At 42.7% G+C, this 12,062-nt stretch overlaps 1 protein-coding gene across 8 annotated transcripts in view; it reads left to right on the top strand.

Moving 5' to 3' along the window:
• The window catches only part of LOC118083951 (lamin-A), a 36,157-nt gene extending 25,923 nt beyond the window's left edge, over positions 1-10,234 (top strand). For 4 of the 8 annotated variants that reach the window (XM_088665306.1, XM_060270443.2, XM_088665303.1 and 1 more), the window contains exons 5-12: positions 841-1,008; positions 2,311-2,415; positions 2,561-2,802; positions 4,143-4,377; positions 5,116-5,229; positions 6,886-7,002; positions 7,718-7,885; positions 8,908-10,234. In XM_088665306.1, the coding sequence (XP_088521432.1) occupies positions 841-1,008; positions 2,311-2,415; positions 2,561-2,802; positions 4,143-4,377; positions 5,116-5,229; positions 6,886-7,002; positions 7,718-7,885; positions 8,908-8,910 (1,152 nt within the window). In that variant the 3' untranslated portion in view covers positions 8,911-10,234. Of the gene's footprint in view, positions 1-840; positions 1,009-2,310; positions 2,416-2,560; positions 2,803-4,142; positions 4,378-5,115; positions 5,230-6,885; positions 7,003-7,717; positions 8,058-8,907 lie in introns of those variants that run through there. The other 4 variants (XM_060270445.2, XM_088665305.1, XM_088665302.1 and 1 more) reach the window with 1 other exon arrangement.
• Positions 10,235-12,062: the final 1,828 nt, after the last annotated feature.

Here is a 12,062-nt window from a genome sequence, read left to right as displayed (position 1 = left end):
CAGGGGTCCGCAAACTTACCCGGCTTTGGGCTGGATGTGCGCCGCGCCAATTGCATGGTGAGCCGGAGGGTGGGGAAGCGCGCGGAGGCGCAGGAGCGCGTGGCCGTGCGCGCCCATGCGCATGCGCAAACGCTATTTCTGGCATACTCCCGACCTGGAAAGCGCCAGAAATAGCTTGTGCACATGGGCGGAAGCCTCCTCCAACCCAGAAGTACACTGGAAATGACGCTTGCGCATGCGCACAAGCTATTTCCGTCCCTTTTCCGGGTTGGAAGTCGGCAGCTGTGCCACACCGCGCCGGTAAGAGCGGGCGGCGGTAGTGGGCGGCAGGCGTCCCCAGGGGCCACATAAAAGAGCCTCAGGGCCGTATCTGGGGACCCCTGTTCTCAGGACTATTATTGGGGGGGGGACAAATTCCAATGCCCCACAAATAACCCAGAGATACATTTTAAATAAAAACACACATTCTACTCATGTAAAAACACCAGGCAGGCCCCACAAATAACCCAGAGATGCATTTAAAAGGACACATTCTACTCATGTAAAAACACGCTGATTCCCGGACCAACCAATCGCCGGATTTAGAAGGAAATTGAGCCACATCCTGCCCCCGGGCCTTAGTTTGCCTACCCATGTGCTAAGCCACTGAAATAGTGTCTTGTATTCCATTCAATTCGTGCCGTGAGTCGCTTCGTCTAGCGATAATTTCGTCTTGCGAAGTGCGGGTGGCCCCGGGGGGGGGGCGCTGAAAAATTTGTCTTGCAAAGCGCAGCCATTGAAAACTTCGTCTTAAATCCTCTTAAATCCTTCCTCCCTGCTGTATTTCCCTTCTCTTCCTAGGCAATAAAGTACAAGAACAAGTTCCACGAGGACAAGATTCGAGAAATGCAGTCTCAACATCAGCAGGAAGAGAATAAGCTGTTGAATGCTTACAAAGAGCTCAGAAAGGAACACGAACAAGATATTTTGGCGTATAAAAATCAGATGGAGCAAAACTTAGGTGCCAAAGTGAGTGGTTTGTCTGTCTGTACTGCTCATTGGATTGGGATGCCTTGCTGTCCCATCATTCTTAGTAGAGACCTGATCTCTTCTTGTTTCCTATGGGCAGGTGGCCAGGGGCGGAGCAAGCGGGGGGCAGGGGGGCGGTACGCCCTGGGCACCGCCCTGGAGGGGGTGTCATCCGGGGCCGCGCCCCACCCCTCACCTCTGCCACATGCCTCCAGCTACAAAACTCCGCTGAGTGGGCTTTCTACCTGGAGATTTGTAGCTGGCCTGGAGGCGCGGTGTGCAGCTTTGGAGAGGGTACCCCCCCCCCGCCTCCAAAGCTGCCTGCCACGCCTCCAGGCCAGCTACAAAACTCCAGCTAAAAAGCCCACTCAGCTAGCCTGGAGGTGCAGCGGGCGGCTTTGGAGGCGCAGGGGGGTGGCGATACCCCACCATGTATCAACGCAACATGCCCGCCACCTGGCTTTCTTCAGGGCCATCATGGAGGCAGGCGAGGGCTGCGCTGCCGGCGGAGGGCGGCTCCTCCGGCAGGGAGGAGACGCCATGGAGGAGCTGGGCTCAGGAGCTGCCGGAGCTCTTTCCGCAACACATGTGGGCAGCGAGGGGTGCTTGCAGCGGCAGCAGTCGTTGGAGGTAGTCACTCCCGTCCAGCCTGCTACCCCCTGCTCAGCCTGCCGCCCGGAGCGGCACGCCCCCCCCCATTACTATGCCACTGCTTTCCCCAACCTGTTTCTAAGGAGATGATGTATTTTGGTGAAAATAGTTTCTCCAGCTTAGCATGTTACCTTCCTAGTGTGTCCTCCTCTTGACCACCTTGGATAATTCTCCTGCACACACCAGTTGCAGCCAGATGCATTTATTTTTAATACTAATTTACATATTGCCTAACCTTCACCTTAAGTGAACACCTGGAACAATATCGTAGAACATACTGCCTAAAATGTGTTGGGGAGGGGGGGCATTATTGAGTTGTTTTTGTTTTTATTACGTATTTAGTGTTTTTATATTGTGATTTTATGTTGTAACTGCCCTGAGACCTGCAGTATGAAAATTTAATAAATAATAATAAAAGTCATCTGAATTGTCTAATAATAATAATAATGAATATAATATAATATAATATAATACAATATATTAAATATAATATATCCCATTATTCCTCCCGAAGGAACACAGGGTGGCAATCGTGTGTTAAACTGAACTGTTATTCATGTGTGTGCACAGAAACTCATTCAAATTAAAATGTGCAGTCCTAGTTAGCTTTTTATTTTCTTTTTTAACCCAATACCGGTACTATCTTCACAGATGGAAGAGCTTCGGATTTCTGCGGCAAGGAGTAGTGTGATGACCAATGTTGCTCAGGAGGAGTTCAGAGAAGCAAAGATGAGAGTTGAATCTCTGGTGTCACAGGTAAAACATGTGCTGGAAACCAGGTAAAATGACATCTACCTGGAGAGGGAACAGGCTCCTAAAAGGTCTTTGTGAAATAGAGGTCTCTGCTAGTATGGTTCTGTTCCGCTGTGCCTAACAGTAAGACCTTTCTGTGAAATCTAAGATTGCTGCGTTGGAAGCCAGGAATGGAGATTTGCAGGCCAAAATAAGGACGCTGGAGGACACCATTCTCGACAAACAAGGCTCATCAGAGAGACTCCTAGCTGACAAGAACAGGGAGATTGCCGAAATGCAGCAGCGTATGCAAGTACAGCAGGAAGTGTATATGCAACAGTTGGATCCGAGGTTCAGTCTGAATATGGAGATCAGGGCATCCTTGGCAATGCTAGAAAGAGAGGAAGAACGGTGAGCTTGGTGATAGAATTCTGTTCTTGAAAGGAGGCTTTCTTTCTTTTTCATAGAACAGGAGCTGAACATCTTACCAGAATTGGCTCTCATGGGCAAAGGGCACTTTCTACCCAGTGTGAACAGCAAGAGGAGCTTTTCTGCACCTTTTACTGTATGTTTCAGCCACACTTTAATACCCTCTAATGTGCCAGCTGCCAAAAACACAAGCAAACTGATGTCCATTGTAAGTGGAGGGGCTATTCAAAAGGGAGCTGGTCTTCTCATTGGGGAGGAGGGGGTTAAAAGAGCCCTTTGCCCATGTCAATGCACATGGTTGAAAACAACTGTGGTGCATGACGTCGGGAGGGGCTTCAGAAGCCACCATTTAATATATTTCATATACTGTAGTTTACCTTTTAGTTCTATTCTTTGTATATCGTATTGTTGTTTTATTGCTATGGCCGATGACTGAAGCAAATAAAGATTCATTCATTCTCTATATATTTCATATAGCAAGTTTAACAGTAGAATCAGAGAGCAAGATGAGACAGCCGTCGAGGAGGATTGGAAAATGTTTGTAGATTATTATTTTTTAAAAAATATATATTAAAGCCTATTGTAAACATGTTAAAATGCTAGCAGGTGTGGAGTGAGTACAGCAGTAACAGTTATACTGAGAATAAGGTGGAGGAAAGAATGTATAAATTAACTATAACATACAGCAGCAATAGATAAACACAGGGAAGAGTGGAGGGGAAGTTGAAAACTATGTGAATGTAGATTGTAAAATATTGGATTAATTGTAAATTTTAAAATCTAAAAAGAATAAAAAGAATGTTGTGTCCAGTTCTGGTCACTGCACTTCCAAGAAAAGGATATTGCAGCAGTAGAAAAGATGTAGGAAGGGGCAACCAAAACGATTGGGGTGATGGAGGGGAACTCCTTTATGAGGAACGGTCACGACACTTTAAGGCAGGCATAGGCAAACTCTGGCCTCCACCTGTTTTGGGCCTACAACTCCCATCATCCCTAGCTAACAGGACCAGTGGTCAGGGATTATGGGAATTGTAGTCTCAAAACATCTGGCGGGCCGAGTTTGCCTATGCCTGCTTTAAGGGCTATTCAATTTAGGAAGAAAGGTGACTTACAGGGAGATGACACTTTGCGGAGAGGAAGTGCCAAAGGTTATGTGTAAGCTTCATCCTTAGCAACCTCCCCGTTATCTCTTGGATGACACAGATTTGACTTCATGGCGCATACACCATGGGAATGGCTCAATGTCAAGAGCAAAGAGATTGAGAGGGGGGGTGTTCTGCCGTCAGTGGCTGCCTAATTTGAAAGGTGACTTTGTTTTGTAGGTTAAGAGTGCCCAGGCCCGGCTCAGAAAGTGTTGGAACACTTGCAAGCACAAGTCTGGACAGCCCCCTCCTCCCGCGAAGGAGAAGAAGGATGCAGGCAGGGGAGGAACCGGAACGCCAAGTCCGCAGCGTTTGCTTCAAAATGGTCCAGCATGCATCATATTCAGGAAGTATTTCCATAGAAGATATTGACAAAGAAGGACAATTTGTCAAAATCAGAAACAATTCTGATGAGGTATTTTTTACATGATTAACTCCTTGGGGTGAATGCATGGCTTTGCTCTAGTGTAGCTGGCAAATTCGTGTTCTCCCAAAACTGGGTGCCATCAGGGCTGGTGCCCTGGCGCTGAGGCGCGGAGATCACTCCGGGCCCCGCCCTCAAAGCACGCGGCTTTCCCGCGCTGCGTCCCCCTGCTGGCCCGGCACCCTGGCGCCCCGCGCCACCGGGAGTGCACCTAGAGCCGGGCCTGGGTGCCATTTCTCTACAAAGCAACTCTGGAGCTTTGCGGGGGGGGGGAGTTAATGATTGGCAGTTTGCTTGACCCTCCCTACCACCAACCTGCCTCTTCATTTCCCACCTGTAACTTCCTAGCCACTTTTATTTTCTCTCCCACACCCCACCCTTCACCTGGTTTTAGACTAGTACTTTATGTGAACATGGATCTGGACCCCCCCCCCCCTATGGTGGAATAGAAGTTGCCCAGGAAAGATTAAACACCATGCGTTATGGTCCCCTCCTACAAACAGCCTCTTCCTAACATTTCTTTGCAGTTTCCAAGACTCCTGAGAGAAAAGAGAGGTGATGATAGATAAGCTTCCTCAGGTCGCTTTAATCCGCTTTAATTGCACAAACCTCAATATCCCAGTATACGCTTGAACTCCTCCCAGAAAATAATGAGACTGGAGGCTCTTAAAAGGTGAAAAGTTACTCAAAACCAGCCGTCTAAACTTTTAAACACTGCTTTCCTTGTAGGAGCAGTCACTAAGTGGGTGGACCGCAAGAAGGCAGCATGGAAACCAGTCTGACATACCGGTCATGTACGAGTTTCCTGCTCAATGTACCCTTGGTGCTGGTCAATCACTTACAGTGAGTGAAAATCTTCTCTTCTTCTCCTCTAAACTTTAAAATGTCAGTGTTTTTCTTTGCTTCCCCTTGTAAGAATATTGAACACACCACCTAATAAAGGCCCAGAAACTGGTTAAGTAACCAAGAGGGATAAAATACCTGCTTGTAGACTCTACAATGTTTTGGACTTGCTTAAAATAATATTGTACTGTGCCATTTATGTACATGGCATTATGTACATGGCATTTTTCTGAAGAACAGGTCTGGCAGATCTTTGGCCTATGGGGCTTATGAAGAGGGAGGGATTTGAAAGAAGCAAGGGAGGTGGTCTCATGGAGAAGTTCTGGGACTGGAGGCAGTTGAAGGATGGTCAACAAGGGACAACTGTGAGGCCTTTCTAAGTAATATGGGGAGAAGCAGGCTCGCCAAAACTGTTCTAAATTCCTTCTGCCAGCCTTAAGTTTTGGGAGCCAGTATTGGATGATACACCTCCCAGAACCAAATTCCTAGGGGGTGGGGGAATCCACCTGCACTTCTAACTCTATAGGCATTAAATGTTTGTGTTGGTAGTTTGGTTATATATTCATTCATTGCCTGCTGATCCATTAGAGATGGAGGTTGAAAACCACAAAACCCAGTTGTTTTAATTTCTGTGGTCCTGATCCAGTTCTGGTGCATGCAAATAGTGGCTCCAGTGGAGATACCTATCCATATCTTCATCCTAATTCCAACAGCGAGTTCAATGGGACCAGATGTATATAAATTTCAAGTACTATCCTTTCCCCTTGGGGGAAGCAATGATGGTGTTTACACTTGCTTCCACAAAGGTAAAATTGAATTCCTGTTGTAACAATCTTCCCCATTCCACTTGATCAACATAGCTAGAGGTTTTAGTACAAACAAGTAAAATATACATTTTCTTAAATAACTTCGGATTACAGTACTGGTAAGTATGTCTATACTATACTAGCGTGTTTCTGTGGTTTGGTTCCATATCAATGCACAGTTAAGTTCAAACATAGTTGCTAAAATAAATAACTATAAATACAAAATAAATATCACAAAAGGATATAGAGCTTTGCTTGCAGAAATACAAATTAGTAAATGTGCTAATATGAATGGAAGTTAAAAACATTGTAGTTTTGTATAATGGGTTATGATTAAGATTGAAATGTAATTGGGTTAAATAAGTTTTTTGGAAGCAAAATTAAATAAATTTATCTTACCTTGAAATCTAGCACGCGGGAGGCCACCTAAAAAGTATAACTGGCTTATCAACTGGTTTATTTTTGAATTGTAATTGTAATATGGTAATGTTAGAATGTGATTTATATTGGATATATGTAATTGAAAATTAATAAAAAAATATTTACTCCCCCCCAAAAAAGTTTGAACATGGTTGCTGTAATCAATATTGTCAGAATGCCATTATCTCTGCCTGGCATTTGATGCCACAGACTTCTCCCCACAATTGCCTTTTGTTACAGGCTGATGCTTCCAATGACATCACTTGCAATTTACAGACAGCCAAGTTTGTAGAGAACTTAGAAGAATCTCATCCTAGGGTTGATGTTCCAATGAATCTGACTGGTGGGTGGGGAAGCATTGGACAATTTCCTGTGCAAAGGTGCTATTTAACCATTCAAATATGAAGACCTTCTTCTTTTTTCTTTGAAGATCTGGGGTGTGCCAGAAAGTTCAAGCCCAGCTCCTGGTATGCTTGTCTGGAATTCCCCCGAGTCAATGAGAGGTGGAGAGGGCATTAAGATTATACTCCTTGACTCTGCTGGAGATGTAAGTCCCATACTAACATGTCCTTGCAACAATTTGACATTGTTCTTGAGTTTTATATCAGCCTTGTAAATAAGCACACAAGTTAGTAGTCTGGGTCGTCGTCCCCCCAATCTACTGTTGGCTGGCAGAGGAGATACACAACTCTGTTCCTCCAGCGGCATTTCTGTCCTGGGTGCAGAGGAGGGATGAAACACCAGCCTAGAATCCCACGTACTCATCTTCCTGCAATTCCTTGTCGCCTATGGCTATTTAACTGCTTAAATATATCTCTGGTTTTGCACAATTTGCCATGTTTGATGGAGAAGGGCTTCTACCTTCTCCATCAAGCAAACAACTTTTCATTCTCTTTTTTACAATCTGTGTGTTTATTTGTACATAGACAGCCCTTCACCAAATGGTCCCAGAGCAGATTGCAAAAAGTGTACACTTGACAAAATTAAAACTTACATTGAAAATTATACAGTAGAAACACAAAACAGCAGTGCACAGCGTTTAGTATTTCTTTCTTCTTTAAAAAAGTGGCAGAAACAAGAGTATTAATGTGTTTCTCTGACATTTTATAGTTATTTCCCCTAGCTTGGTAAGTTTTCCGTTTCCTTTTTTATAGTTATTTAATGTGGTCTTCATACAGATGCTTGCTGGTGTTTTATTCTTGTGTCCAGAGAATGATAGTTATTGTGTGCCTAATGAATTCTGTAAACAAATTACTTTGCAGCAAGTGGTAGAAGGAAAGCTCACTTACGAAGAAAGAGGAGACGATAGAGAAGATGAAAGAGGAGATGATAGAGAAGATGAAAGAGGAGGTGATGGAGAAGATGAAAGAGGAGGTGATGGAGACATGGAGGTGGCTGCTGGGGAAGAAGGAATGGAGTTTCCTACTCAGGCAGGTTTCCTACATGAACTCCAAAACTGAGAAATGCCAAATACTTGTATTCATATCTGGCTGAGTTGAGCTGTTGCTGCTGCATTTTTAAATAGTCAGTTGATGCAAAGCACAGTAATGGTTAACTCCACAGTGCACTTTTTCTGCTGACATGCCACCTAAGAAGGGGAAAATAGATTCTGTTTTTGGGGATGGCAATATTGTAAACTTTAGCAGATAATTAAAAAACCAGGGTTGTTGCTTTCGCTCCAACCTAGCTGTAACATTGACCTAGCTTAGTGTAATAAACAAAACCTGCCCTTATTCCCTAAAGGGGTACACAAGAGCCCTTGTAGAGTCCTTTGTAGGTTCTCCATCGGTAGGAGAAAATAACAGAGGCCAACCAGAGAATACTGAGAAGCAAAGCAGCTAGTAAGCATGATTTTTATTAAGCTGTTGCAACAGGGTGCTCACTCACGTAACAAGAAGGATGGAGTGAGAACCCCCGAACGGCTTTTGGTTATACTGTATATCATTCACATACAGATCAATGGTTCAGAAATGGCGTTAAGAGAGGATTAACATAGGCAAGTAGGATGTTCTCAGATCTTGGGTGGTGTGAATGGAGATGTCAATTTACTTGAGGGCTGAAACAAAATGTGTTGAGCTCTTTTCCATTTATATCGGATTTTGGCTCATTTATTTACAGTACAGGATGCGAGATGAGCGCGCAACCCCAGAGTCGGAAACGACTAGACCCAATGGTCAGGGGTCCCTTTACCTTTAACATATACAGTAAATGCAAAATAGGAAATAAACATGGACATAGGCAGGGTCATTTCCCAACTCCCCTCTCTGACCATGGTTTCTCTCATGACAATTTAGCGAGAGAAGCGCTTAGCACTCTCAAAAGAGTTTTCTGGGCTTGAATGTGCAGCAGAACTGCAGTTTTTAGGTCTATTCTCATGGCACATCTTATCAAGCAAATTGGACCTAGCTTCATGTTCATCTCTTTCCTTCCTCCTTGCCCACCCTCTCTCTAGTGAAATGAAAGTCGGACCTGCTTCATAATGTAGCCAAGAGAAGATGGTGAGCATCTGTGGAAGCTTCTTCCAACCAAAATGGTGCTCTACGTATATGAAAGTAACAACCTGCAGAAGGAGACTCCGTTCAGCTTAGAGCTTTACCCCATACTTCCCCCCCCCACAGTTGCTGTATGTAAACCCATTTTATTTTATTTTATTAAAGATTTTCTTGATTTACAAATATTTCTTCATTAAAGATTTTCTTGATTTTTATTTTTATTTTATTAAAGATTTTCTTCATTTACAAAAATATGTGCAATGTCTCTCATACCATTTTTACAAGTCAGTGCTGGAGTGGCATACAAAAGATGAACAAGTTAAAACAGTAATGATTGATTGGACTAAAGATGTGGGGCACAATATTATGTTGAATGATTAGGAGAGGAAAAAAGGTCTTAAATTTACAGCACGCACTGCTTTGAAAGAGAATATGATGAAAATTATGTACAGATGGTGCATAACACCAGCAAAATTAGCAAAAATGTATTGTACATCAGATAATAAGTGCTGGAAATGTAAAGAGAAAGAAGGAACCTTTTTCCATATGTGGTAGACGTGCCCCAAAGTCAAAGACTTCTGAGAAAAGATTTATAACGAAATGAAAAAGGTGTTTAAAACACATTTTTTGAAAAACCAGAAGCCTTTTTTATTGTAACATTTGGGGAAGAAATCCCCAAGAAGGATGTGACATTCTTTCTGTATGCCACAACAACTGCTAGATTATTACTTGCCAAGAATTGGAAGACCCAAGAAATACCAACGATAGACAACTGGCAAATGAAAATGATGGACTTTATGGAACTTGGGGGACTGACTGGGAGACTCCATGACCAGGAAGAAGAGGCGGTGGAAGAAGATGGGAAGAAGTTTAAAATATACCTTTAAAAATATTGTAATATTTAAAATTTTAGAAGCCTTAGGGAAGGAGTTATAGGCTTTCGGGGTGGAAATAGGAGTTAGGATTAGTGTGTAGATATAGATGTATAGAAAGATAGTTAATATGTGAAAATAGTTAAATTTGAGATTGGAGTTTTTTGTTTTTTTTTTCTAATAATGGAACTGCTAAAGAAGATTAGAATTGAAATTCAGATGAGAGGGATTCAGGGAAGTCACCAAATGGTGTTTAAGAAAAATTATGAAGTAGTAAGAATTATTTGTGTTGTTTGTTGTGTCTACGCTGAACGGAGTAGCTTAGAGGTTTACACCATACTCCCCCCCCCCCACAGTTGCTGTATGTAAACCCATTTTATTTTATTTTATTAAAGATTTTCTTGATTTACAAATATTTCTTCACTAAAGATTTTCTTGATTTTTTTTATTAAATATTTTCTTCATTTACAAAAATATGTGCAATGTCTCTCATACCATTTTTACAAGTCAGTGCTGGAGTGGCATACAAAAGATGAGCAAGTTAAAACAGTAATGATTGATTGGACTAAAGATGTGGGGCACAATATTATGTTGAATGATTGGGAGAGGTTATGGAAAAAAGGTCTTAAATTTACAGCATGCATTGCTTTGAAAGAGAATATGATGAAAATTATGTACAGATGGTACATAACACCAGCAAAATTAGCAAAAATGTATTGTACATCAGATAATAAGTGTTGGAAATGTAAAGAGAAAGAAGGAACCTTTTTCCATATGTGGTAGACGTGCCCCAAAGTCAAAGACTTCTGGGAAAAGATTTATAACGAAATGAAAAAGGTGTTGAAAAACACATTTATTGAAAAACCAGAAGCCTTTTTTATTGGAACAGTTCTATTTCCCAGCATGAACTTTTATCTGATCTGTGTGTCCAAAAACATTCCTCATTACCCAGTCCTATGGCTATTAAATAATCTATGGCCTGTTAAAATGTGGGAGGGCTGTTGTGACTATTTTTTTATTAGGCTGTCTGTCAGTATGTTTCTATTATGTTCTTATCGATGTTCTCAAGGCATTTTTTCAGCTGGAACTCAGTTCCTGCACCTCTCAGGTGGACGCCATTGCCATTACAGCCAAACCTCAGTTGTCGAACGGAATCAGTTCCGGAAGACCATTCGACTTCCGAAACGTTTGACAACCGAGGCACCATGGTTTTTAATTGGTTGCAATAGCTTCTTGCACTGAAACAGAAGCTAAAGGAGTTCTAGAAAGGCGGGAAAACATTGTGCTGAATTATGCAGGGAGGCTCCCCTCTCTTGGGGAGGAGGCGTTTGAGCAGCTTCTCTCATACAATTGTTAAGCATCGTGTGTCCCCACCCCCCACAAAAAATAATAAGAATAGTATCTACCCCTATGTCACCAGAAGAGAAAATGTGTGCCCCAAAAGTATAGGGTTTAAAGGAAAGAGCCTCCTGCTCAGAATATGTGTCCCCTTCCTCCAGCACACACACACCCCAAAAAATCTGTCAGCAATAACTATGACTTGGATGATGGGCTTGAGGGCATCCTGAGCAAGTTTGCAGATACACCAAATTGGGAGGGGTGGCTAATACCCCAGAGGACAGGATCACACTTCAAAATGACCTTCAAAATGAAAGTAATTTCCTTGTTCCCGCAAGGGGACAATGACAATAAAGATATCTTATCTTATCTTAAACAACAGATTAGACAACTGGGCCAAAGCAAACAAGATGAATTTTAACAAGGAGAAATGTAAAGTTCTACACTTGGGCATAATAATAATAATAATAATAATAATAATAATAATAATAATAATAATAATAACAATAATGATGATGATGAAAGGCACAAATACAGGATGGGAGACACCTGGCTTGAGAGCAGTACATGTGAAAAAGATCTAGGAGTCTTGGTAGACCACAAACTTGACATGAGTCAACAGTGTGATGCAGCAGCTAAAAAAGCCAATGCAATTCTGGGCTGCATCAATAGGAGTATAGCACCTAGATCAAGGGAAGTAATAGTACCACTGTATTCTGCTCTGGTCAGGCCTCACCTGAAGTACTGTGTCCAATTTTGGGCACCACAGTTCAAGAAGGATACTGACAAGCTGGAATGTGTTCAGAAGATGGCAACCAAAATGGCCAAAGGCCTGGAAACGATGCCTTATGAGGAACGGCTTAGGGAGCTGGGTATGTTTAGCCTGGAGAAGAGAAGGTTAAGGG

Source organism: Zootoca vivipara, chromosome Z2 (assembly GCF_965207765.1).
Source record: "Zootoca vivipara chromosome Z2, rZooViv2.hap1.1, whole genome shotgun sequence".
Lineage (NCBI taxonomy): Eukaryota > Metazoa > Chordata > Lepidosauria > Squamata > Lacertidae > Zootoca > Zootoca vivipara.
This window is presented reverse-complemented; position numbering and strand designations above follow the sequence as displayed.